The sequence below is a fragment of the Hoplias malabaricus genome, chromosome 1 (genome assembly GCF_029633855.1).
Source record: "Hoplias malabaricus isolate fHopMal1 chromosome 1, fHopMal1.hap1, whole genome shotgun sequence".
Taxonomy (NCBI): Eukaryota; Metazoa; Chordata; class Actinopteri; order Characiformes; family Erythrinidae; genus Hoplias; species Hoplias malabaricus.
Genome location: NC_089800.1, coordinates 69,605,121 through 69,629,984, shown reverse-complemented (window position 1 = coordinate 69,629,984; position 24,864 = coordinate 69,605,121). Strand labels below are relative to the sequence as shown.

At 38.9% G+C, this 24,864-nt stretch overlaps 1 protein-coding gene across 1 annotated transcript; it reads left to right on the top strand.

Annotated features, from left to right (window-relative positions):
* The first annotated feature begins 6 nt into the window (after window positions 1-6).
* On the top strand, window positions 7-23,323 carry si:ch211-63b16.4 (kinesin-like protein KIF3C). The gene is made up of 23 exons (XM_066651468.1): window positions 7-82; window positions 1,435-1,540; window positions 1,777-1,838; window positions 2,231-2,314; window positions 2,877-3,006; window positions 3,424-3,497; window positions 4,433-4,571; window positions 5,224-5,306; window positions 6,245-6,274; window positions 6,426-6,455; window positions 6,741-6,842; window positions 9,741-9,820; window positions 9,931-10,087; window positions 11,073-11,156; window positions 12,507-12,696; window positions 12,823-13,772; window positions 15,638-15,733; window positions 15,810-15,857; window positions 16,215-16,419; window positions 17,758-17,896; window positions 18,571-18,710; window positions 21,673-21,722; window positions 22,000-23,323. Exons 2-21 carry the CDS (start codon window positions 1,468-1,470, stop codon window positions 18,701-18,703), a joined length of 2,889 nt encoding a protein of 962 aa, XP_066507565.1. The 5' UTR covers window positions 7-82; window positions 1,435-1,467; the 3' UTR covers window positions 18,704-18,710; window positions 21,673-21,722; window positions 22,000-23,323.
* The last annotated feature ends 1,541 nt before the right edge of the window (window positions 23,324-24,864 follow it).

Below are 24,864 nucleotides of genomic sequence, written 5' to 3'. Positions count from 1 at the left end.
TAAAAAAAAAAAAATACATTTTAGCGGATTTTAAAGAAAACTAAAGGAACCTACTGAAGAAGCGAGTGAACAGAAGATAGAGGTGAGTACAAGTTAAGATTTAGTTTAACTCTAAATGCTTTTACCTCAATGAAATAATGTCCCAAAACACAGCTTAGCACAGAACATCCATAGATTCAAAGATCTGGTTTTAGTGCTGAATCTAGAACTACTCCGAACCCTGCCTCCGTCAGCATAGGGCTGAATGAGTACAACTCTGTTTCATTTTTCTCTGGACCAATTGGTCTAAAATTAAAGCGCCAACGTCTGTGGTGATCATTCACAAACCGCAGAGGAACAAAACGCACTGAAGCACAGAAAACAGCAAAAGAATTTGTCATTAAACATGAGCGTCAAAAATGTGATATAATCTGTGTATATCAACATGGCCACCTCCTTACTTTTCTCAGTTTCACTGAACATAAAGAACAATTTGTAGTTCTACTGTTACAGACAGTAGTTCATCTGTATGCTCTGCACCCTGTTCTTCAGCAGAGCAGGTGTGATTTATGTAGTGGATCATTCTTAATGCAGTGACAACGATGTATTGCATTGGTACGATTGGATCAGACACAGCACTGTTGCTGGAGTTTTTAATCCTCTCTGGACGGAGAATAGTCCAACATCTAAAAAATATCCAGCTAATAGCGTCCTCTGGGCTGGTCCACTGACCACTGATGAAGGACTAGAGGACGACCCACACCAACTGTGCAGCAACATATGAGCTACTGTCTCTGACTTCACATCTACAAGGTGGACCAACGAGGTAGGTGTGTCTAACTGAGTGGGCACAGAGTTTAAAAACTTGAGCAGCACTAGTGTGACCTGTCTCGTACTCTTGAACATTGAACAACAAAATGAAGCTTTAAAAAGGTATGCAGAGCAACATACACTACAGTGTGTAAGTGTAGAACTAAGAAGTGCATCTGATCGGTCAGTGGAATTGAACTGAATTGAATTTTGATCAAATAATTTACATAATATTGTGAAGTAATGCAGGAAATGTAGAGAAATACCAGTTAATGTAGGGTAAGACTGGACAACAGTGTTGAATGAGCATATTCTTTGATGCCTCCGATGGCACTGTAACTGTCATGCTACAGTAATAAATATAGACACTTGGGCTTGGGAGTACTTGAAAATTACTGACGAAATGCAACCTGAAACCCTATATATCAGTCCTATACAGAACAGCTATCAGGTTCACCTGATAGGGGGGGATTTTAGATTCTTTTAGATTCTTTTTTATTTAATGCATTTTACACTGGATTATATTACTGATACAGCATGCTCTAAAAATCTGTATGATGGTGGTGGAGATAGTGCTCCAATTTGATTGAAGCTCATGTGAGTTCAGAAATCTTCGCTTCTTAAGAACAGACTGTCTTTCAACAGTGCTTCTGATGAAGAGAGGACAATGATCTTTAGATGGAGACTGATTCAAACGGCAAAAGCTTCAGGGTGGTCCTCCACCTCTGTCCACCAGAACACACAGATACAGGTTTATTTTACACCAGTTCATTCATCCAACCATCCATCCATCCATTCATTTACTAGCTCATTCACTCACTCACTCCTCACATCCTTTTTTCCTATAAGTTCAGTTTAACTCCTTCATCACAGACTAAACAATAATCATGTAGTATAGCTCTGTTTTAAAGCATGTGATTTGTTTAAATGTTTTTGAATATGTATACATGTTTGTGTGTGTGTGTGTGTGTATTGCTGTGCTTTCAGCTGACCTGCGAGCATATGTTAGAGTTTCGGGACTGAACTCAGTCAATGTGGACCCTGGTAGGGTGAGTGCAGCTCTCGCTGTCTCTTCATCCAATTACATGTGAAAATTGACACATTTTCTTGAAATATATTATATTGTAACTGTATATGTAGTTTGATTTTAGATTCAGTTGTGGTTAACTATATAAAACGTTGACATAACTATTGAGCTACATCAATGTACAGATTATGGTGAACATTTCCTCAAGCCAAGGTCCAATCATAATGTCAAACTTGCATGATCATGTTCCGGATGTTCTGTAACTGGACCTAAATGAATTTTAAATAAATACCCCTGCTATAGAGAATATACAAGCTGTGTGTGTGTTTAAGTGCACAACTATGTTTAGGGTATGCGTGTGTCTCTCTCTGTGTGTGTGTGTGTGTGTGTGTGTGTGTGTGTGTGTTTGAGTAGGGTCACCGTGCTCATGTACTGGACTTTGATGCTGTTTGGGGTGAAGGAGCTTCTCTCAGAGAAATTTATGAGTCAACAGCAAAGGCATTTACCCTCACTTTTAATTTACAACAATCAGCAACATTACACCATTCACTAATGCTCTATTTAAAAACAACCCCAATTCCAATGAAGTTGGGACGATGCGTAAAACATAAATAAAAACAAAATACGATGATTTGCAAATCCTTTTCGGCTTTTGAAGCAACATATGCTACCATTCAATCAACTTCTCTTTCAGGGACGTTGCCAACAGCATGGCTTATTAGTAAAAGAGTGTGGGTATTAGACAGGCCGACCTGCAGTCCAGACCTGTCTCCCATCGAAAATGTGTGGTGCATTATGAACTGTCCCAACTCTTTTGGAACGTGTTGCAGGCCTCAAATTCAAAATGAGTGAATATTTGCAAAAAAACAATAAAGTTTATTTGTTTGAACATTAAATATCTTGTCTTTGTAGTGTATTCTATTAAACATAGGTTGAAATGGCTTTGCAAATCATCGTATTCTGTTTTAATTTATGTTTTACATAACGTCCCAACTGGGGTTGTATGATAATAATGTAAATTAATACAGTTATACTCTTTCTCCCTCTCCCACTCTTTCAGCCTTTAGTGGAGGATGTGTTGAGGGGATATAACGGGTGTGTAATAGTGTACAGACCCCACAGCAGTGTGGACCCCCACTCAGTTCAATTCAGAGGCATCATCAGTCGAGCTGCTGACCACATCTTTAACTGTATCCACGAGGCAAAATCTACATTTAATGCAAAAAATGTTATTGATTCAGATGATTCAGCAGGGGTTTGTTTTAATATCAGAATGAGTGTTTTGATCAGTGTATGATAACACATATGCAACATTCTCAAACAAACCAACTTTATTCAGCATAAAACTATTAAGGTAAAATGTGCCGTTGTACTAAAAGGATTGACAGTGTCTACACATGACAGGAGGGATACATTACAGGAGCATTGAAGTCAGAAATGTTATTGTTTACCATGAGAACAAAAAATTCCTAGCTAAGATCTTGCCAGTGGATACTTGCTATCATTTCCTGTTAGCACATTTGGTCAAGCTACCTCTTTAACAGTTTTCGGTGTGCCAATATTTAATATGATATTCAGCAATTAATCCTTAATCTGAGACCCCTCAGCTCCAGAGTCCTCTCACTGTAGAGTCCGAGTGTCTTTTTACCACATCTCCAATGAGAAGATCTATGATCTGCTGGTGAGTGAATTCTAAAAGCTGAGTAAGAGCTTTTTAGAGGGTAATCCAAGCAACGATGTTAACTTTTCTAATTAGATTTTCCAGTGTATTCCAATTTCATTCAGAGCCAATGCAGTAAGACTTTCCTTTCCCTTACAGGAATACACTAACATGCTTCAGTAATGTAAAGTTTTACAAAAGCACATAGAATTTGTGATTTTAGGGCGGCACCGTGGCGCAGGTAGTGTTGCAGTCACACAGCTCCAGGGACCTGGAGGTTGTGGGTTCGATTCCTGCCCCGTGTGACTGTCTGTGAGGAGTTGGTGTGTTCTCCCTGTGTCCGTGTGGGTTTCCTCCGGGTGCTCTGGTTTCCTCCCACAGTCCAAAAACACACGTTGGTAGGTGGATTGGCGACTCAAAAGTGTCCGTAGGTGTGAGTGTGTGAGTGAATGTGTGTGTGTGTCTGTGTTGCCCTGTGAAGGACTGGCGCCCCCTCTAGGGTGTATTCCCGCCTTGCGCCCAATGATTCCAGGTAGGCTCTGGGCTCACCGCGACCCTGAATTGGATAAGTGGTTACACTGAATGAATGAATTTGTGATTTTGATGTTAGTCACGTGAATCCATGGATGCTTAATTTGTAGGGTATTTTGTTTTATATTGCAATTGTTATTTTAATACTATGCAACAGTTATCATACAATTACAAAAGAGCAAGAGAATGTTTGAATTACATGTATATGTTACACAAAAAACACTTTAAAACCAATTTTTATATGTAACATTAAAGCAGTTTTCACAGTTTCTCCAACAATTGCATTTTCAGAGGTTGATGGTTGCAATTTTAAACTTTAAAATTATTGTCTGATAGAGATGATGGTGATAAGGTTGGAGTATACTTTTAACTACGTAAGAAGTAATAACTGATCTTGGATCAGAGGATATTTTGTACATGTTCAGGAGGCTAAGTTCAGTGAAGTGTGCCGTATCCATGACATGGAGGAGGTGGTGCTTCTAGAAGGGCTGAGAGAAGTAGAGGTGAAATCTGTCCAGCAACTGCTGCAGGTGTACCGCCATGGAACCACCCACAGGAACGCAGGTATATACAGTCCCTGACCACATTTTCAGAATCACATTTTCAGTATAGTTAGAGACAGTAGCCCATCTATTGATGAATATCATTTGTGGCCTTTGTAACTGGTCTATTTGTGACCACAGAGTCAATCTTGTATGGATATATTTGGTTGGAAATCTTTGGGCCACTCTTAGTCAAGTAATGACATAGACCTGTAAACTCCCAGCAAGACCACTGTGGCTGAATAATTCCTACTAACGCACTCTTTGAATTATTTCTATAATAAAACAGTAAATTATAAATCAAACCCAGAGCGGCACGGTGGAGCAGCAGGTACTGTCACAGTCACACAGCTCCAGGGACCTGAGCTTGGGGGTTGAAGTCCCGCTCCAAGTGACTGCCTGTTTGGTGTCTTCTCCCCATGGGTGTCCTGTTTTCCTCCCACGGTCCAAAAACACATCTTGGTAGGTGGATTGGCGACTCAAAAGTGTCCATAGGTGTGGGTGTGTGTCGCGCTATGAAGGACTGTTGCCCACTCCAGAGTGTGTTCCTGCTTTGCGCCCAGTTATTCCGAGTAGGCTCCGCACCCACCATGACCCTGAACTGGAGAAGCGGTTACAGATAATGAATGAATGAGTCAAACCTAACCTAAATCTGATATTGTTTTCTCCTACAGGTGCCTCTAAAGGTGATTTTGCCAGCAAGTCTCACATGGTCTTCAGCATAATAATCATTAACACAAGAGGCCAGTCTGGTAAGGTGTATTATGCAAGTCACTATAAAGTGGTGCCCACTTCAATGTCTCTGGAGGGATCCCTCACATTTTTTTTGTTCAGTCAACGCAGACAGAAAACAAATTCACACACAAATTACATATATATATATTTTAACAACTAAATATATAATAGATGTAATAATATTTAGTGTCCACACTTAGCTTTATAGCTTTTCGTCTTTTCAGAAGATTTACTTTCAGTTTTGTATTGAAATCTGCAGCAAACATTATCCACTCTTCCAAAGCTCAGTCTTAGAAGTTGGTTGCCTCTTTTTTTGTTTCCTTCAATAAACAATCCAAATAACCCAAACATATTAGTTTTGTTTTCACTTATTCTTCAGGGATCTTCTCTGACATTGGCACAGTGCTATATAAAATTTGACATTGTATGTGTACATCACTACAAAAGAACACAGTGTAAAAATATGTGTGTGATGAATTTTCAAGTTGATGTAAACTCTCGAGAATCTAGCATCCTTTTCTAAGACTAGTAAAATGGCCAAGTCTTCCAACTATTACATTCTTTATCTTTGAGAAAGCTATTTCTCGTCTATTAAACCATTACACAACCTGAGCCTCCCCTGGCGGGTCAGTACCCCAGCAGAGCAGAGCCGGCCTCCACAAGTATGTGTGTGTGTGTGTGTGTGTATGTGTTATTGTAGGGAGATAAGGACATTCTGGACTCCACATGCTTTCATTCTTTCTAAGTGTTTCACAGCCTGGCTTTTTTGTTTCTATTAGATTATTCACATTAGTGTGTGTGTGTGTGTATGTTTGTATTTTTCTATTATTGTTATATTTAAATACTCAGTTTTATAAAAGTTCAGTATATATACTATATAATTGGGTATATTTTTCCATTTTTGTATTTTTAAGTTTAGTATATATGGAGCATGTAATAAAATGTTTGACTGTTTCAGAGGGTATTTTGACAGCCAGCAAGCTCACTCTGGTAAGTTTAAAACATCTCAACACCTCCAAATACCAACTGAGAACATTTTTTGCAGTCATTTCAGTGTGTATGAGTGTGTGTGTGTGTGTGTGTGTGTGTGTGTGTGTGCCACTCCTTATCAAGAAGTAATGAGTGTTTCTCTCTTTCATAGGTGGATCTTGCAAGTTCAGGAAAAGTAAGAATGATCATAAAAACACACACACACACACACACACACACACACACACACACACACACATTCATTCTTCACTTCATTAAGAAATACTTTTCTTATCTGTTCCTTATCTCACTGCATATTTTCAATTACTATATACTTTATTTGTTTGATAGTAGTTACAGTAGTAAATTAATATTTCATAGTAGATATTTCTGTCTTTTTCAAGCCCTTATTTCAATACTCATTCAATATTTTATTTTATTTTATTTTATTTCTCTCTAAGTTTTTGTGTGTACGCTTGTGTTCCACTGTTCCACTACATTTCAGGAAGTGAGGAGGAGTTTTAGTGTTGCTCCAGAAAATCCACAGGAGGCCAAAACACTCAAACGCTCTCTCACCATCTTCAGAAATGTGAGTGTTATTCCGCCTATTATAGTACTGTAAGTATTTTCTCATTGAAACATAACATATTAACATCTCAGGTTGAAATAAATACTGAGACATTCAGCTAGAAGCTCCTCTTGGTACTCCTCTGTCTGTGTTCTCACTGTCACACTGACACGGTCATTGTATCAGTGTCCTGACCCCCAAAAACAGGAAGTCGGAGACAGAAAATTTTTCAACGAGTTAACCCTTAAATCTCTGGTGTTATTATTCCTTTGGAATTCTGTTTCCTATTTATCACAGTATATTATTCAAATTATGCCAATTACTTTTTGTACAGACATGTTTGTGATTTTAGTTTACATTAAGTTTACTTCATTACATGATATCTCATCTTCTTATTAAAATCCCAAATATGACATGAATTAAAAAGGTCTGCATTTTCAACTCAAATTCAATGAGCTGCAAGTCAGAAATATTTCACATAAAACAACATTATTTTTGCTTGTGACAACAGTCTTTTATGGGTTAAATGTCAGAGGAGGTGGTGTCACATTATAAAAAAATGAACAAAAGTTCAGGAGGACAGTGAAAGTGGTCATGTTGCTGTGGTTACTGTAAGATAAAGACAGCTCTTTTCTTTTCCACTTACTGAACAGTTTTGGAATGTTTCTGAAAAATAAAGATGCCTCAAGAACAGAAGAGAACACGGTGAAACACATCTAGCAGCTACAAATGACCATTAGCTAATCAGTGTCATTGCTAAGCTAATAGTGACCCACCAACCAAAATTATTCAGACAAGAGAAGTCTGTCACCTGTCACAGATGAGCTAAGCTATGTAACTCTACACTATGAAAGGTGGAGCTAAGATTTTTTTTAATAAAGCTGTCAGATTATAGAGATATTTTGGTAACACTTTAAATTACAACCTGCAAATTACTGGGTAAGTACAGAGAAAGTACCTGTTAAGTTAACCGTAAGATAAAGTAAGTACTGAGTAAGTAAAGGGTATGCTACTAAAAATATGTGGTCATTACTGGTATCTTACAAACATTTTACAAATAAGGCATGTGACTACGTTCTGAATCCATTGTACTTCTGAGCATAATCAAAGATTATAAAAAAGAATTAAAGGTTTATTCAAGTGACTATTACTGTTTTTTTTTTTATTAATAATGCAGCTGCTATTTTGAATTCACTGCAGTTATGGTAATTATAGATCCTTTAAAGTTAATTACAGTGAAGGACATGTGATTCACTCAGATAATCATCATCACATACTTCTGAGATGATTTACACGGTTTTGCCAGTCCTTACAGGAAAGTACAGGGGACTAAGCTACACTTTAATTTACAGTACGAGTACGCACTTCCTGTATTACAGGGTACTTAAAGGTAAGATACAGGAAATTACCGGTGACTAGGAGATGTTTGTACTAACATAACACTTAAGTGTAAGTTTTAACTTTATTGTATGGGTTGTTCAAAGGATGTTAAATATATAAATGGAATGAGATATGCCAAGGACTTCTTATTTGAAGCTGATGACCCAAAGGTAAGTCTGCTGAGCTGCACAGTAAATTCACCAGTGTAAAATCAACACTATTAGTGTTAAATTACCACTGTTAGTGTAATAATTTAACACTCACAGTGTTATGTTAACACTAATAGTGTTGATTTAACACCGGAGAATTTGCTGTGTGAGGAAGCAGGAAAGTGTGGAAAACAATGCCGATGCATATTCCTTGCCATACCCATTTGAGCAGAAGAGAAACACCCACTCATCATTAAGCAACTATGTACATATAATGCCCCAATACATACAGGCAGAACAGTGTAAAATATCTCAGAAGTATGTGATGATGATTATCAGAGTAAATCACATGTCCTGAACCTAATGAGTACTCAAAGAAACTCTGCTAGAGCCTGTAATGAAAGTAGCCGACCATGTCCTTCTCTGTAGGTGCACTGTAAATAATTTTAAAGGATCGATAATTACATTCAGAACTGCAATGAATTCAAAACAGTAGCTGCATTATTTATAAAAAACGACAGTAATAGTCACTTGCATAAATGGTCATACTTTTAATTAAATGTTATAATCTATAATTATGCTCAGAAGTACAATGGATTCAGAATGTAGTTACATGCTTTATTTGTAAAATGTTTGTAAGATACCAGTAATAACCACATATTTCTACTATCATACACTTTACTTGGGCGGCATGTTGGCGCAGCAGGTAGTGTCGCAGTCACACAGCTCCAGCGACTTTGTTGTGGTTTTGAGTCCCGCTCCGGGTGACTGTCTGTGAGGAGTTTAGTGTGTTCTCCCTGTGTCCGTATGGGTTTCCTCTGGGTGCTCCTGTTTCCTCCCACAGTCCAAAAACACACGTTGGTAGGTGGATTGGTGACTCAAAAAGTGTCCGTAGGTGTGAGTGAATGTGTGTGTGTGTGTCTGTGTTGCCCTGTGAAGGACTGGCGCCCCCTCCAGGGTGTATTCCTGCCTTGCGCCCAATGATTCCAGGTAGGCTCTGGACCCACCGTGACCCTAAACTGGATAAGTGATTACAGATAATGAATGAATGAATGAATTAATGCCCTTTACTTACTCAGTACTTATTTTATTTTATGGTTTACTTAACAGGTACTTTATTGTACTCACCCAGTTATTAGTGGGCTGTAATTTAAAGTGTTACTGATATTTTTTCCTAACTTAGAGTTTTGAAATGTTAATCTTTAGCCAGATGAGACTTATAACTTCAAGGCAGAATTAAAGGTGCAAAATTCAGACACCAAAATTGGCTAACTGACTACATGTTCACATAAGGGAAAATTGTATAAACAGAATTTATTTAGAAATATTATAAATATTTATCTGCTATATAATGGGGTATTATGGGTAATGCCATTTTCTGTAATGGCAGGTCATATTTTCTTTGAGTGATGTCAGCTGCCAGCACATCCCCTACAGAGAGTCCAAACTTACCCGTGCTCTGAGAGACTGGTGAGTGTCCTTCATTTACATATTAGAGTCCGTTGAGCCTACAGATGTTTATCCTCATTCTTTCAGTCTACAATCATTTAGCCCAGTCTTTTATTGTATGTTTGTTTCAGTCTTGGAGGAAACTGCCGGACATGTCTGCTGGTAACTATGACGACCCAGTCATCCTCCGTCACAGAGGCTATGAGCTGTCTGCAGTTTGCTGCCCGAGCCATGAAATGTCCTTCACGGCCAATACATCCCTCACAGTTATTCTACACAACTGCACAGGTAAACATATAGTACAGCAGAGTTAAACATTCACAATTGCTGTTACACACTTCAGATATACTGAATACCTACACAGGTAACACACATTGCACCAACTAATCCAAAACACTACACATAGGAATACTACACACCTACACAGGTAAACACATACACTTGCACAGGTGAACATACACACCTGCAACTTCATAGCCAATACAAACCTTACAGACATACTTTACAGCTGAACAGGTACAGGTACACAGATACATCTGCACCTTCACAGAAAATACACACCTCACAGATCTACTATGCACCAGCATGGTTAAATCTATACGCCTCACACACACCTGTACAGATCAATGAGCACACCTACTCAATAGGTATGGGCAGTATACACTTTTTTCATACCATAATAACGTGTTATGACTTATTTTTAAATCAATAATTCAATAAATGTTAAAGCATCAACCTGACAACAAGTGCAGTTGCTGTTCATCTCAGTGCAGCTGCTATTCTGACTGATTGCTGAACTATTGGCATACGTGCTATCAATTATGGGAGTGTCTGAGATAGCAACTGTAGCCTGTTTGGAACTGTAGCTGACCAGCTAAGCTTAGGTATGTGAGCTAAAACACCACAGCACAGACCTTCTTCCAGCAAACTGAGGCTTAAATCACACATGTTTAGATAATAAAGCATCATATATGTGAGCACAAAGTCCAGTGAAAGGACTATGGAGCGTTTTTATTTGTTTTCAGACATGCTTCATCTTTCTGGAAAACACCAGACCACATTTTTATATTCTGCGGTATATGGTATTACCGTTATACCACCCAACCCTACTACTCAAGTAACCACAACTGCATCTTCACATCCACATTTTCACATATATTCTACACATCTGCACAGGTAAACATACACACCTCTAACTTCATGACCAATAACACAGATTAAAAGCAATATATACCCAGAACTAACTTTTGAAAACTTTTCTTTGCATTGCCAGGTGCAAAGTATGTGGACGACAGAAAGAAGTGGTGTTCCACTGGCCAGAACACAGACGTTTCCTCCAGTCACTGCAGACAAAAGAGTGAGCCTGAAAGAGACCTTTCTTAACCCGTTTTCACATATGAATTCGAGAAAAAGTCTGGAGAATTGGGCCCAGACATTCTCCAGAGTTGTTCTTTCACACATGTAGTGAACTGTGAGAGATTTTCTGTGTCAAACATGTTCTGCATGCTTTAGGCATGGGGCAGTGCTTATGCAGCATGTATAGGAGATACAGCATGATTTTGCATTTTACCCAGGACTCTGGACTTTACCCAGAGGACTAGTATATGTGAATGCAAACACCTGTAACATTTGCCCCTGACAATCTTAGAGCTGTAGTAGAAACTCCAGGTAAAACCTGTGTGAGCCCATGTGTGAATACAGCCACTAATGCTGCTACACAGACATCACTCCATACCTAATGCACGTGGAAAATTTCCTGCTGCAAAAACGCATCTGATACACGCATGTCCCCTACATGTGTGAAAGGAACACTCAGTTCAGATATATTCAGTCCTGATACTCCAGAGTTCATATGTAAAAACAGTTTTATATATTTGCAGATTAATTAAACAATTTTAATGTCTCTATTAAATCCTTCACAATACAAAAATAGTGTGGAGTAGTAGTTGTAGTGGAGAAACAGTCCCTGAGATAGCCCTTACCCTGTGAGATATTTTCTAAATTCAGGCTTTATCCAGGTACAGGATGCTGGGTCTAGCTCCAATTGTATTGTTTCCCTCATATGGTCAGTTCCCAAGCAACACTATTATCTTGTTCAGGATCAAAGCAAAGATGTTATGGTTAAGGATGCCATGAAAACATTGTTTGTCCTCTTTGTTTCACTCACCAGGATATGGCACTGACTAAATTGTTTTTTGTTTGAATGTTGTACATCAGTGGTCATCTAATAGTAAATCAGCTTTTGCCAACTCCAGAGACAGATGGGGCTGAGATGCTCCTGCAAATTGTGGCTTGTTTTGTTCCCTGGGAAACAAGTTAAATATGGCATTCTTGCCCAATTCTTATGCAAATTCTATTTCTTTGTTGAGCTTAAAATATATAAAATGTGCCATCATTTTTACAAAGGCTCAGGCTCAACCTTAATGCAGTCTCTGGATTGGCAAAATACTTGACTCAGTACTAAATAAAAGCAGATTTTTTTAAATATATTTTTTCTTTTTAAAAAATGTTATTTGACCAGGGATGAGCACAGTTTTGCTATTTTGTATATTTACACACTGACTACTTAATTATTGGCCAGTTTCTGGACAATTGTTGAGCATATATTGAGTGGTGGACAATTCTATTTCATTCATTAACATTAACATTCATAACATTCATAAGCAGTATAACCTGTATGGCTTATTTAGTCTTGTGTCCTGTCCAGTCTCAGGCCTGCCTGCCCCCTATTCTGGCCACCTCTGGACTCCTAACCAAACCCAAACCCAGAAGCAGTCTGGAAGGTGCAGAGAGCCAATCCTTCCTACCTCAGTTGGAGAAACTCTCACCAACAGAGCCATATGGATGCTATGGACTTGGATCTCAGAAGACAGGCAAAAAGAGCAGAGCTGTTGATGGTAATAATGGTTATTGCTCAACATTTATTAAATGTGCACTCTTGGATCCCTTTAGTTTTATGTAGATTATTAGCTAAGACATTGCATTCCTAACATACAAATTGTTTGTATTCTTGTGTTTTGCAGTTTGTGTTTTGAAAGGTGTTGTCCCTCTAGCACACTGCCTCTCCAGCAATGTTCTGCCTTCATCTTCATCTTCCTCCTCCTCTCTCTGCTCCTCGCTAAGCCCCGTAACAGAATGCCCCAACTGCAAACAGGAGAGAAAAATTAGAGAGGAATACGACAAATTCATCGTTCAGGTGAAGAGAGACAGAGACAGTCTGAGCCAAAGAGTGACTGAGCTGGAGAAGGAGCTGAAGAAAAGTGGAGGAAAGGAGAGAGAGTGTGGGAGAGTGGACGAAGTCAGAAGAGAGGAGAGAATAAGAGGAGGAGAAGGAAGAGAGAGCCGGAATGAGGAGAGAGACAGTAGAGGAGAGGGGAAAGAGATTAGAAGAGAAGAGAGAGAGAGCATAAGCAAGGAGATGGCAACTGAAAGAAAAGAAACAGAGACTGACAAAGATGATGTAAGAAAATTTAGAGAGATGGAAAAAGAGGAGAATCTTAAGAGAACACAGGAGAACACAATGGGAGGAGAGGAAAGAGAGTGTGAAAAAGAAGTGATACAAATGACAACTGAGTGGAAAAAGACAGAAACAGAAAAAGAAGAGAAAGTAAGTGGAAACATTGAGCCTGAAATACAGGAGACCAGTAACAGAAGACAGAAGAAAGAAATTGTAGGAGATTGTGGAGAAAAGGAGAAGGAGAGCAGAGGGCAGGACAAAGGGAATGAAGGAAAGGAACAAGAAAGTGGAGGAGAGGAGAAACATAATGAAGGAAAGGAGAGAGAGAGCAGAGATAGGAAGAAAGAAAGCAACAGGAAGGAAAGAGGAAGTGAAAGAAAGGCAAGAAATGGTGTAAAAGAGAAAAAAAGTGGAGGAATAGAGAGAGAGAGAGGAAAAGGGAATGGAGGAGAGCCAGTGAGGGAGAATGACTCAAGGAGAAAGGAATCTTCCTCACACAAAGAAAACAGTGCAGAGGTAAAGAGCTAAAAGTTCATCCGGCAACAGAAATCATGTTTCTCTTTGAGAAAAAAAAAAAAAAAACATCTGAAAGAATCCTTCCTCTCGGACCAAACGTCCTCATCCATTAAAGGAACACAAAGTATTATGTATGTTTTATTCTTTTTTATATACTTCTTGTATTCAAAATACAGCCTTAAAATTTACTGTGATGCTCCCCTGACCTTTAATAGGGAGAATCGATCCTCTGTTGGTGCTACTCCTGGCTCAACACTGCAGAAACTGCACTATGTAACTTTTAGAGGAGAGGTAACTACCACACTCCCTTCCTCCTCTACCCCATGATTTCATTACAGTGCTGTAAAAGTGTAGAAATTACACTCTGCAACATTAGGGGAGCTCAGGAACAAAAATACCAAATCTTACCTTGTGTTCCTTTAAAACATAAGAGATAGAAAACTGATCCTGGACCAGTACTCGTGCTTACAGTGAAATGAATTACATTTAACAGTGGAACACTCCAGAAACAACAAGAAACAGAGCCACATCCAAATTATGACTGTCATACTTGCACTATATAATACAATATATACTATATAATACTATACTGGTCATCATCAAACCCATATGTTTTGGATGCTGCTCGGATGGTCATCAGTAAGGGAAGTATGTAGACACCTTGTCCAATGTGCCTTCGGAAATAAAAATATATTTTTAGGGGGTTTTCCACATGTTTGTGGGGTAACAGCCAATGATCTTCTAGGAAGGCTTTACCCCAGAGGTTGTGATTATAATATGATTCAGTTCAGAGATGAGAGTAATGAGATGAAGTTGTTGAATTCAGGAATTAAAATTCTCTGTCTCTATGATGGAATCTGTCACAGAAAGCCATTATTGGGTCAGTTGCATCATGCTGTTGACGGCTGAAGAGTTGCATTAGAACAAGTGAACCTTTTGATGCCCACTGCCAGAGAAGAGAATGAATAGATAGAAATTGGTTGATTGATTGTAACTGCGGTCAAATGACTGGTGCTCGGTGCTTCTCATGTAGAAACAACCCTGAAATGGGTATCAGGTTTAGCAACGTTTCAGGCTCCTGGTTTTACTGCGTCAAAGCAAAAAAGTGTATGAAACCTTTGCACTTGTAGCAAGAATTAAACTGAAGAATTTATTTATTGCTGCTGTTGGCAATGGTTTGAGGCATTGTTTTCTTGTCTGCTTTTAGGATAAGGCGAATTAAAAACATGTACTGAAAATGTATGTACACTTATTTGTCAAGACACATTTATTTTATAGATTAAAAACAACATTAAAATCACATATGCACTAGAAAAGCAGTTCAAAAGCATATTTATCCCTTAAAACACTTGGTGTAGGGTAAAGCCTTTTAACAACTTGATGGCTACTTTGAAGAACAGTAGAAATGTATACATGTGGCATGATGAAGAAATGTCATAATCTGACTTGTTTATCAGGGGTTGAGGGCTCAGGGTGTGTACACACTTCCCACATTTTTTTTTACCTGGAAACATGCAAAATGTGCGAAAATGGTTTCAGTCAGAAATATTTTTTTTGGCTTTAATCCTTGTGATGAATCATTGGACGATTAATTCTGCTTCACAAGCATCACTCCAGCTCATCTCAAATGTATTGTGGAGCTCTATCACTCCAGAGGAAGGATATCCAACTTATCCATAGCCCAATGCTGTGTGGCTGTTTCCCTTATAGCCAAAGTTCAGCATTGGGCCTGGTGACCTTATCCTCATGCACAGCTGTGTCCAATTTTATTGCCATTTCTATTCTAACCTACAGTTTTGAGCTGTTGTGATGCAGAGAGACTTTCTATGGTAATTAAATGATGGGAACTCTCTCCTGTATTTTAGGAGAGCCTGCTATATGAGCTGAACAGAATGAGAGAGGAATATGATGGACTGAGAAAGACAGCGGCTCTGTGCATCACCCAGCTGCAGAAAGAAAAGGTTTCACCTCAGTTCTGTTCTCTGTTCTCCTTCTTGTGATGTTCATTTAGAGTGAACTATGCTTCTGTTGTTGCAGGCTGAGCTAATCTCCCACATTGACAACAGCAAGACCTGCTATGAAAAAGTAAGCAAATGTATTCAGCTGTTATCAGTGAATATATGAATATATTTCAGTGTCCAGCCCCATATCATCACTTTCCAAAAAAACCATGCATCTTCACGTGAATCCTATTTTGTTTACTACATCATTTGACAACAGCTGTCCTTCACACTGTGTGAAAATTTCATGATGAATGGACCAATAGAAATGCTCCAAAATTACTTGGAAAGCTTTTTATATTGACTTCCAATGAATAGTGAAAAGTCTTTTTTCTCCTGTAAAGTTGCTCTTTTGAAGATGCGTGGTTTTTCTTCGGACAGCGACGATAGGCAGATTATGTTAAGTATTAATATATATATTTGAGTACACTGCCCCCTTTAGGTGTGTTTAGAGAATGCTGAGCTAAAGGCCAGACTGGAAGACAATATTAGGCCATGCACTGGGTGCCGCAGCAACTTGGACACACACTCCCCACAAACACACAGGGACACACAAACCTCACACACACACACGGTCACCACAAGCACAGAGATGCTTCTCATGTCACATTGCATTTCACACCAGTGCACAACTGCCCTACCCCAAGGTGAGACACAAAATACACCTTTCATGTTTTATTCATTATTTATTTTTTTATATGTAATATATTAATAGAAATGCTGTGGTATGTTGTTCAGAAACACACACATAAACACACCAATCGGCCAAAACATTAAAAGTGACCTCCTTCACTTTTGACTTGTTCTTTATGGTCAGTGACACTGAAGTGGTGGTGGCATGTAAATGCATGTTTCACTGGTATGAGTGGATCAGACACTGCCTCATTGTCACCTATGAAGAATATTTGTATTTTGAATATTTGTATATTGAAGAGTATTTGAATAATTTCTGCTTAATTGTGGTTATTAATTATAAATTATTATTATTATTAATTTTAGATACTAACTATATTAATAATTTGTCATAAAAGTGGATACTATTCACGCTAGAATGTGGGTTTTCAGGATTTTCAGACTTCAGTGACAGGCTCTATAAACAATAGTATTTCAAATCAAAGAACACTTTATTGGAAAGAAGTAATACTCATTTAATAGACAGAGCACAATTATCATAACCTCATATCAATGCAGATGAAACCCTTCTTATGAATCTACTTAGTGGCTACGCTATATGGCTGGTGTGATTAATATGGTCTACGCTAAATGAAAGTTAACTGGTGACTAGAGTGTAAGTTTACCAAGGGACTAATTAGACATCAGCCCTGAAAATTATATCTGAAGTTTACTTTGATGCAGTTCTAACCACCGATGGGTACAGCATATTCAATCTCCACTCTCCGGTCCTTGACAGTGTTTAAAAACTAGAGCAGCGCTGCTGTGTCTGATCCACTTGTACAAAGGCCAATTTGTACAATCACACCATCACTACATCAGTCTTACTGCAGTACTGAGAATGATCTGACACCCAATAATACTTGCTCTGTGGTCCTGTGGGGTCCTGACAACGGTCTTTAATGTTATGGCCGATTGGTATAGCGGCACGGTGGCGCAGCAGGTAGTGTCGCAGTCACACAGCTCCAGGGGCCTGGAGGTTGTGGGTTCGATTCCAGCTCCGGGTGACTGTCTGTGAGGAGTTGGTGTGTTCTCCCCGTGTCCGCGTGGGTTTCCTCCGGGTGCTCCGGTTTCCTCCCACAGTCCAAAAACACACGTTGCAGGTGGATTGGCGACTCGAAAGTGTCCGTAGGTGTGAGTGAATGTGTGTGTGTCTGTGTTGCCCTGTGAAGGGTGTATTCCCGCCTTGCGTCCGATGATTCCAGGTAGGCTATGGACCCCCCGCGACCCTAAATTGGATAAGCGGTTACAGATAATGGATGGATGGATGGTATGTGTGTGTGTGTTTAAGATCTTTGTCTTTGATATTTCAGGAAGTAAGTGCTGTTTGAATATGTGTTCTGGCTTCCCTGAATCATCTGAGTGTGGATTTGGCGAAAGACCATCAGAGCAGAACTCACATACCTGCAACTGTGACCTAACACATCACAAACCAAACCTCTACAAACAATTGTGGGTGTAATGCTTAACACAGTGAACCCATATAGTAAAAAAGACTTACTTGTTCATCATTTGTCCTGTGTAGAATTATTTTTATGAATGAATTATCATGTCACAAGTAAAGATCCATAACACTTGGGACATTTTTAATATCAGTGCTTTTATACACTGAATGGTCACTGGATTAACAACACCTACCTTGTATCTACACTTTCTGTCCATTTTATCCACCTCACTGATAACACAGGAGCACGTTGTAGTTCTACAATTACAGACTGTAGTCCGACTCTTTCTCTGCATACTTTGTTACCCCCCCCCCCCAAGCACACCGTTGTTTTTCTTGTGAAATTCCCAAAAAGTTTGATGTGTCACATGACCCTCTTCCTATTGAAAAAACTAAAGTTGGATCCAAAATGGCCAACTTAAAAATGGCCGCCATGGTCACCACCCATCTTGAAAGGTTTCCCCCCTCCTATATACTAATGTGCCACAAACAGGAAGTTAATATCACCAACTATTCCCATTTTATTAAGGTGTACCCATATAAATGGCCCACCCTGTATATTGGCTACAAAACCACTTTTAACTATTCTAGCACCAGTGCTACTTGCTCATAAATGTAAACGTTAATGTAGGTCCCTTGTGTGTGTGCGTGCGTGTGTGTGTGTGTGTGTGTGTGTGTGCAGGCAGAGGGAGCACAGTCTACTGTTGGACGTGATGCTGGTGCTGTATAAGAGAGAGTGGTTCTTGCAGGACGCCATGCCCTATGTGCGTCGCACACTCAGGAAGTGTGGCCTCACACTTGAACACACAGACTAAAACTTTTGTGAGTCTGTTAATGTGGTTTGTGTTTTTTTATGTTGTGTTTTCATGTCTATGACTGAAGGCAGAGAGAGAGGAGAGAACAAGACACTATCACATTTCAGTTTTAAAATGAATGAACCTACCCTTTTCCAAAAGTTACATAGTACTGTTTCAAATCATGCTGAGCATGAATTAGAATTGACCTGTTACAGGTCAGTGGAGAATCACAATAATTTTGAAGCTGTAATTTAAAGATAAAAATATTATATAGTGTTCTTTTAATTGGCTATTTAGTTGTTGACCTTGGACAGGTACTGAATGCTATTTGTGGAACTTTTGGGAGTTGTCATTCCCACCACCGATATGCAGTCTTCACATGCTCACCATCAGATTAGAGCAGTGGTTCCCAAAGTGGGGGTGTGGCATGGCAAATGAGCTAGGAAAAGACAGACAAGTTTGTGAGAGCTAAATGTGCAGCAGATGATGAGTTTTCTCAAGCTTCCACAGGGAAGACAAGAAAATATTATGAGGCATATCTCAAAGCAAGCTCATACCATTCACTGAAGAGATGAGGGGATTAAATATGTCATTATTGCAGAGTAAATGTGCAGGTTTTAGGCTTATTCTCTCAGGAAGTTTTTTATCATTTAGTTTTTGTGCAGAGAAGCAATTAGAAACAAATATGTTTAACAATGACTGTTAAGCACATTGACTTTATTTTAAGTAGTTGCAGTTTTGTATGGAGGGAGGGAGTGCCAGTCCTTTGCAGGTTTACACCCACCAACATATTCACTAACACCTATGAACACTTTGGAGTAGGAAATCCAAAGTAGTGTGTGTTTTTGAACCGTGGGAGGAAACCGGATCACCCGGAGGAAACTCACGCTGACACAGGGAAGAACACACCAAACTCCTCACAGACAGTCACCCGAAGCAGGACTCGAACCCACAACCTCCAGGTCCCTGGAGCTGTGTGACAGCAACACTATATTCCCTTCATTCATTCATTATTTGTAACCGCTTGTCTAGTTCAGGGTCGCAGTGGGTCCGGAGCCTACTTGGAATGCCCTTGTTTGTGGGTGGGACCTTCTATTCAAATGTGGATAATTCCAGAAAGTATCCTTGATGAGGTTTACACAGTATTCAGTAGAATTCAAATAATTAAAAATCAAATTAATGTATACATCAATCAGTCCATCAAGATGCAAATCAGTGCTATGAAACCTTGAAGGTGTTGTTCACAATTGTAATTTTAATTTTTGTTATACAATTCAGATGTTTATGCATCCTGTGCTAGCTCTCCATTCTGTTTGTGTGCCTGAAACTGGTCTAATGTGTTTACAAAGCCCTGGGGTCAGTAAACCAGTAAAAAAACAAAGTTGCTCGGTCAAACATGCTAGGCTCTCTCTGCTCACGGAAGAAAAACAGCCCTCTAAATATTGAAAGTCATTAAAAGATATGAGGATATTGCTCTATTCCTGCTCAGTTAGTGTGAAATATTTACTTATTTTTGCACTTTCACATTATTTAAGTAGGAACCAACTGCATGAAATAAACAGACCGAAAGTGCCAAAAAGACTAAATAACTCAAATTACAAATGAATTTCTGTGGTAATTCAAACTTACAGACAAGTTAAACCATAGATAAGTACAAACAACAGCCATTTGTCTCCTCAAACGTACCATTTCACCTTCAAAGGTACAGAGCTTCTAAGCATAAGCAAACCAGAGACAACTGCAGTTCCCCACAATCCTAGATGATCTCTTTAATGAAAGCTGTTAAAAATAAAGTAGCATTAACACATCTTGCATTGATTGGATGGAAGTTCATTGTATGAGTTAGTGATCAATTTTCATACATACTTTCACACCAAAATATTTTGGTGTTTTCAGAACAACAGACTGACAGCTCTAGAGCATGCTGTGGCCACAATGTTTGCAGTTATGCTGCTGACACAAAGGTTTCCATTTGTGCATCTACATAGAGGTCTACACACAGAAACCAACCTGAGTGGTGATAAACCTTATACAGGAGAAAAAAGTAATAGCAAATACCAGTAATTGCCAACAAACTCAAATATATTTATACACAACACTATAGCATTCCTCTGGTGTTTTTGGCCCAAAGTGTCTGTCACTGACACAAGTCTTCTCAAGTGTTTTTTATAAACTCTTTCAGCTTTGTAACTTTTTAACTTTTTCTTTTTAATGAGATGAGCAGTTGAGCTTATCAACCTGCATGCATTCACTTGTTTGGGACTGGTTTATAAAGACTTCATTAGGCCCTGAAGCTCTCTCAACACCTTTGAATGTTCGAGGAGACCTCTGGCACTTGTGCCAGAGTCAGAACCAATTGACACCATGTTGCATAAAGTGTTTCAATATTAAATATCTTTGCTTACTCATTTTGGAAAAATGATTTTGGCCCAGGTCTGGCCCACATCACCAGTTTTCACTGGTCCATTTGTCATAGGCCTTGATGGGACTTAGGGGGACTGATCCCAACAAATTAGGGCCCCGTGTTACCACAAGTTACATTTTAGGCCACTTTGGGCTCACATCCAGCTTGCTAACACCAGAACAGCCATATCTTTGCCAGAAGTGGGCCGGATTTTCTGACATTTGGGCAAAATGAGCCCAATTTTACTATGCAGGCCACAACAGGTTCACAACAGAAATGGGTCATCAGTAATGAGTCTGTTCCAGAAGTGGCCCATGTCTGCATGCTATCATTTTCATGTTTCAAGCACACTCTACCACAAACCACTACGAAAATGCAGATAGCAGACCACAGTTGTTTCCCCCACAAGACCTGAGTACATATATGAGGACAAACTGTTTTAATTGGTTAAAATATCACTATATCCTGATTATAAATACTCTCACACTAACACACACACACAACCAATAAAAGCAGGCAAACACGCACGCATTTAATTCTGGAGTGGGATTAATAAATTTCTCTCTCTCTCTCTCTCATCCAGAAACAGCTTTTCCAGGTGGAACACGTTATTCACAAAACAGGGAATTACGGGTAAGCAAGAACCTTTTTTCAAATTAAAGAATAATTTCAACAAAATGTCATGAGAATCTTGCATCTCTCCCTCAGGGCAATATTAAGTGAAGTTTGAATTTTAATTTCCTCACTAAGTCCAAAGAGACATTTTTAAAGACTTACTTATCAAACAGTAAATATCATATTTACCGTATTACTGATATTATAAGTGAAGTGTTTATATATATGAGATCTCAGATAGGTCTGACCTATATTTATCTCAATTTCATCTTTGATTCCGGGGTTTATTTTCCAGGATGAAGATTGTTGTAATTCTGGCTCTGCTATATGGTACTAAATATGCCAACAGACCCTGTACAGCCAAAGCAAAACAAAACCAACCCAACAACTTTGAAATTCATCATATAGCTCCAGCTAAAATGAACAGTGATGCTAATTGGAAAAAATACCTACAAGACCAAGGGCTTTGTGGAAGAACAGAAACCCAAACCTTCATCCACAGCACCAAAGAAGAAATCAGTAAACAAACAAAGGTGGATATCACTGGAAAACAAACATATGTGTTAGCAAAGCCAACTTTAGTGTTACTGTAATCACAGGTGAAAGAAAAGACAAAATGTGTGACAACATTTCAGTGAAAACTCTTAGTAAGCGAGTGGGTGTGGCATGTGATCTTGACAATAATAAAAAATGTGTGCCTGTGCACTATGAAAAGCCACCATACAAATTTAAGTCTATGAAACCTTGTGTTGAATGAAAAGCAGTGCTGAGATATCAGGAGAACAGTAATTCTTTTTTCTAACTTGAAATTGTATACTTCTCAAGCAGAAAAAAAAATTCCCAAACCTTCTTTCTGTTCTCAGTTAATAGCTCAATTTGTGAGCTTTAACCAGGGTGTTTTTAACTGTTTTGTCCTTTTGTTTATTGAAGAAATAAGTTTTCTTTTAAGACTTTACATAATCCTTAAAAAGACTGTAGAAAAAATGTTAAATTATAACATCTAGTGTGACAGAAACTTAAAGAAATAAATGCTAAATATTATTGTGAAGACATGTGATTTCATCATGAGGATTGTCCAAGTGAGCTTTATTTACATGTTTATATAAGGGTTGTCCATTTACATCAAACATATTATATACATAAGATGGGAGTGGACTAAAAGAATAGAGCAAAATGTGACTCAAAGGTGAGCTCAAATAATCCTCTAGAGCAGGGTTTTTAAATTTTATTTTCATAAGAGACCGATATTTTTCCGTTTACTTATTATTGCAACCCAGGCAACATTTAGTACATTATAAAATAAAATGTAACTGATGTTGGCCTATTTGATTCTCCACATCACTATTAACAATATTCTGAAGACATGACACCTACAGATCACTGCTAGTAGCCTGGGAATGAAGTATCAGGCACTTCAAGGCTCATCCTGTTTCGCAGAGTAAGACTACATAGTGTAACTCCATTCCAAGGATGACAAAAAACAAGGGGTAGGGGTAAAACTGAAAAATGGGATTCACCCTTAAAGCAGAAGCTGGGCTAACAATACAGTGTGGGTTGCAGCATAAAGTAAAGCTTACACAAGGGGGTGTTTGTGTACTTTTTTTTAAATTTTGTGTTTATGTGCCTATTAAAATTCAGTTATTTAATTATATTTTTTCTCTGCAATGCTTTATTCTTCTTCTTATTTTTTATTTTATTTTATTTTTTTGGACTAGTGGCCAATTCCAGGGTTGCAACCCAGGGTTTAAAAAAACCCTGCTCTGGAGAGCAGTCTGTGGGCTGTGTAGCAACACAGTACTTCTCATTGGTTGATATATTTCATTAATTCATTTTCTGTAACTGCTTTGTCCTGTTTATTATTGCGGTAAGTGGACTATTGGAATCATCGGGCGCAAGGTAGGCACACATAGGTTAGGGTCAGTGAATTTCCTGGGCTTAAGCCCCATTAACCCAGTCCTGGTGTCACCCATGCTGAACCAGTTACCCATTTTACTGAAGCAACCATCATATATTTATATGTGCATCTCAAAAAATTTGAACTGTGGAAAAAGTCCATTTTTATTCATAATTCATTCATTCATTCATTCATTATCTGTAACCGCTTATCCAATTTAGGGTCGCGGGGGGTCCAGAGCCTACCTGGAATCATCGGGCACAAGGCGGGAATACACCCTGGAGGGGACGCCAGTCTTTCACAGGGCAACACAGACACACACGCGGACACTTTTGAGTCGCCAATCCACCTGCAACATGTGGCTTTGGACTGTGGGAGGAAACCCACGCGGACACGGGGAGAACACACCAACTCCTCACAGACAGTCACCCGGAGCTGGAATCGAACCCACAACCTCCAGGCCCCTGGAGCTGTGTGACTGCGACGCTACCTGCTGCGCCACCGTGCCGCCCAATTTAAATGTCCTATATTTTAAATTTATTACACGTAAAGTGACTTAGTTCAAGCATTTTTTTGTTTTAATTTGGATCAGTATGAAAATCTAAAATAATCTTATTAAATAATGAAAATATTTCATAAGATCAAACAAAAGCATGTACAATATGTAAATGTACAACTTCATCTATATGCTGTACTTGCCTTGGGCTCCTTTACCACGAATCACTAAACAACTCCGATGTAGCATGGAGGCACTCAGCTTGTGGCACTCCTGAGATGTTACTGAAGCCCAGATTGCTTTGGTAGTGGCCTTTGGCTCGTCTGTACTTCTGGGTCAAGTGTTTCTCATCTTCCTCTTGACAATTCTCCACAGATTCTGAGGCTCAGGTCCGGAAGGTTGGTTGGCCAATTAATTTGCCTGTAAATGTTTATCCACTGTTTGAATGACCACAGAAACTCATTTATAACTCAAGCTGTTTAGTTGTGTAGTGCTTATGGTATGGGTTTACTTCAGTGCAGTTAGTGGTCTCCTGAATTTGGAATCCGTTTCAAATTAAGTAACCTGAAATAGCAAAAAACATGTCAACGTTACCTACAAATGGAGCAGGAATAGAGCAGCTTTCATGCTATTCAACTTTCAGAGGACTCTCCACCATCCAAACACTTCCAGATAGGTTTTCTTCATGTCGTGCTTGAGAAGGCAATAAGGGAAGAAAGCTCCTGGACCATTTCTGACCGAGACACTTATTTGTTTCCCATTTACCAAGC